General features: G+C 41.0%; 1 protein-coding gene across 1 annotated transcript in view; it reads right to left on the reverse strand.

Annotated features, from left to right (window-relative positions):
* Positions 1 to 6: 6 nt before the first annotated feature.
* LOC118343040 (dolichyl-diphosphooligosaccharide--protein glycosyltransferase subunit STT3B-like) overlaps positions 7 to 2484 on the reverse strand; it is a 69641-nt gene continuing 67163 nt past the window's right edge. Inside the window, exons 15-16 of the mRNA XM_035681764.1 lie at positions 875 to 1081; positions 7 to 310 (exon numbers count right to left, since the gene is read on the reverse strand). Coding sequence (XP_035537657.1) covers positions 236 to 310; positions 875 to 1081 — 282 coding nt within the window. The 3' untranslated portion in view covers positions 7 to 235. The remainder of the gene's footprint in view (positions 311 to 874; positions 1082 to 2484) is intronic.

Here is a 2484-nt window from a genome sequence, read left to right on the forward strand (position 1 = left end):
AAAAAAAAAAAAAACAGGAGAAAATAAACAAGACAAAGATCCTCAGGATAAAACGCACAACAGTTCTGGAGCTAGCCAGATATGACACTTTAACTTCCTCAACACACGGGGGAGCTCTAATGAGAAGCGCTTGAGACCAAGTGCAAGATAAACGGCCCCTTTGTTCTTCTTCATTGGTTGTTCGAGGTTTCTTCGCATTTGTTTGTTTTCCTAGAAGAGTTCGTCATCATCATCATTACTTTTTTTGCAGTTTCTTGCCTTTCCTCAAGGCAAGCTTGTTCTTGATGTGTCCTCGCTTCCTCTTGGCAGTCTGAGGGACAGAAAACAATAACTCAAATTACAAAACATTCTCTAAAATACAAATATTTTCTGACTTGTATATCACTTTTGGCCCATCAAACAATCTCCTTGTATTATCCAATGACAGAAATGACTGAATAGGATGAATTTAGTGTCACAGAAATCTTTGAGAGCTTCAATATACTGTAGCTACTAACAAGTACACATTAATACTGTTAAGAACTTAAATTGGAGCATATACACTGGTTTATTTGTAATGGAGTGTTGTTTAGTATCATAAATATCCTTTTAAAGTGTGTGAGTGTGGCATCTAGTGGTGCATTTGCAGCTTGCAACTCCCTCACTACTTCTTCCCCTTCCAAGTGCGAGGGAGAAACTACAGGACCTTTAAGTAACAGTATATTTAACTGAATACCATTAAATATACTGTTACTGTAAGTTCAGGATGTTAAGTCGGGGGTGGGTTTTTACCAACAATGTCAATTATGCTTTGAAAACATAATTGAATCTTTCTAAAACCAGAAGGCAAAATGAATCAGTTTAGATTAAAACAGAACAGGATGTGTCCTGCTACCTTTTTGGAGGTGTACTTCTGCTTGGGGACTACACTGCGAAGCTTGTGGTCCAGCGGTTCTCTGTTGTCCAGATTCTTGACCTTGTAGATCCTAACCAACCAGTGCTCTGAGGTAAACGCCTCTTCCAGGTGCTTGAACTTAATATCCTTGTTGCCGATCTCGGCGTTGCGTGTTCGGTCGAAGCCAGGAGGCGTCCGGAAGTCCAGCTGGGAGATGGATATGGTTGTCAAAAGAATAGTTAGCTAGCTAGCTAGCTAGGTAGTCTGGTACACAATCCCCCCGTAAAACCACAATTTGTCATTTTACAACGCTGTTTTTATACATATTAAAGAAACGAGACATAACATGTTAATTAGTGAGCCCTGGCTGTAGCTTCGTATTTACAGATGCGAGAATAGTCATAATCTTCTTATCGAACTCTCAGCAGAAAAGCAAAAGTGTATTTTTAAAATGTTGAACTGTTCCTTTAAAGAAAACCGAAAGTAAAAGCAAAAAACTTTTTCAGACACAGCGTGACAACTGTCTTACAAAGACAACTTCATTTTAATTTCATCTCAGCCCACTGCAGTGTCACTAATTCCAACTTTAGTGCTCATCAGTTTGAGACAAGAACAAACAATTATAAAAGAAAAAGTTTGATAGCCCTTTGATTACGAAGAAGTGTCTGCCCTTTGGCGACTATTAGGATGCATTTCACTCTGTATGAACCACTTACAACCTCTTATCTTTGACTGCTCCTCTTACCTTGTCCCTCTCACATTTGATTTTCCTTTGTCACCTCAATTCTCAAAGCTACAGTTTCAATCTGCCTTCCCTCTATTGTATTTTACTCCCGTTTCCTCCTTTCTCTTCAGACTCCACTCTCACTCTCCCTTTGGGTACCACCTTCCCATCCACAGTACCTTGGCAGCTCATTTATGCCTTCAGGTAGCTTCAGAGGACACAGTTTTAAATATTAAATTTTTATCAGTCACAATAGTTTAGTCTTGCTATTTGGATTTAATAGCACTGTTCAACTTGTCGTTTAAATGTTAAGAAAAAGAAATAAAGGAGTAGGATTCTGGGGAGATATGACGTTGGTGGTTTGAGTCTATTCATTTTATACTTTCTATTCTGCATGTATTATGCATTGTCAGTATTATCCTTTAATCTCCACTCACTGCAACACACTGCATCTTCAACTATCCTGTATAGTTCACCCCACTCTACTTATTGTCTTTTCCCCAATGTCCTCTAAGCCTCGGTTTCACCTTGTCACATCCCATTTCCGTAAACCTAATCTACCCCCCTTTACTCTAACTCTCTTTTTTCCCCCTCACTGGGCACACTCCTTCCTGTCCTCCCTCTCCTTCTGTGCCTCATTCTCTCCGTCTCTTTACCCCGAAACAGCTCTGTGAGCTACACAGAGCCTTGGCAGTCTGTCTATGGATGGAGGCTGCATTGATTCTCCCATCTCAGCTGAGCTGTTGGCCGGGCCGCATCTACAGCAAAGATGTAAGCACCTGGCACGAAGGCTCCCTCTCATCTCTCCTCTGCTACCTGCCAGAAGTAGCCGTGGCACATCTCAAAGCTTCCGCCAATCCTTCATATTCCTCCTCCATCCCCCCCC

Source organism: Morone saxatilis, unplaced genomic scaffold (assembly GCF_004916995.1).
Source record: "Morone saxatilis isolate NCDOM2014 unplaced genomic scaffold, NCSU_SB_2.0 Contig9, whole genome shotgun sequence".
Lineage (NCBI taxonomy): Eukaryota > Metazoa > Chordata > Actinopteri > Moronidae > Morone > Morone saxatilis.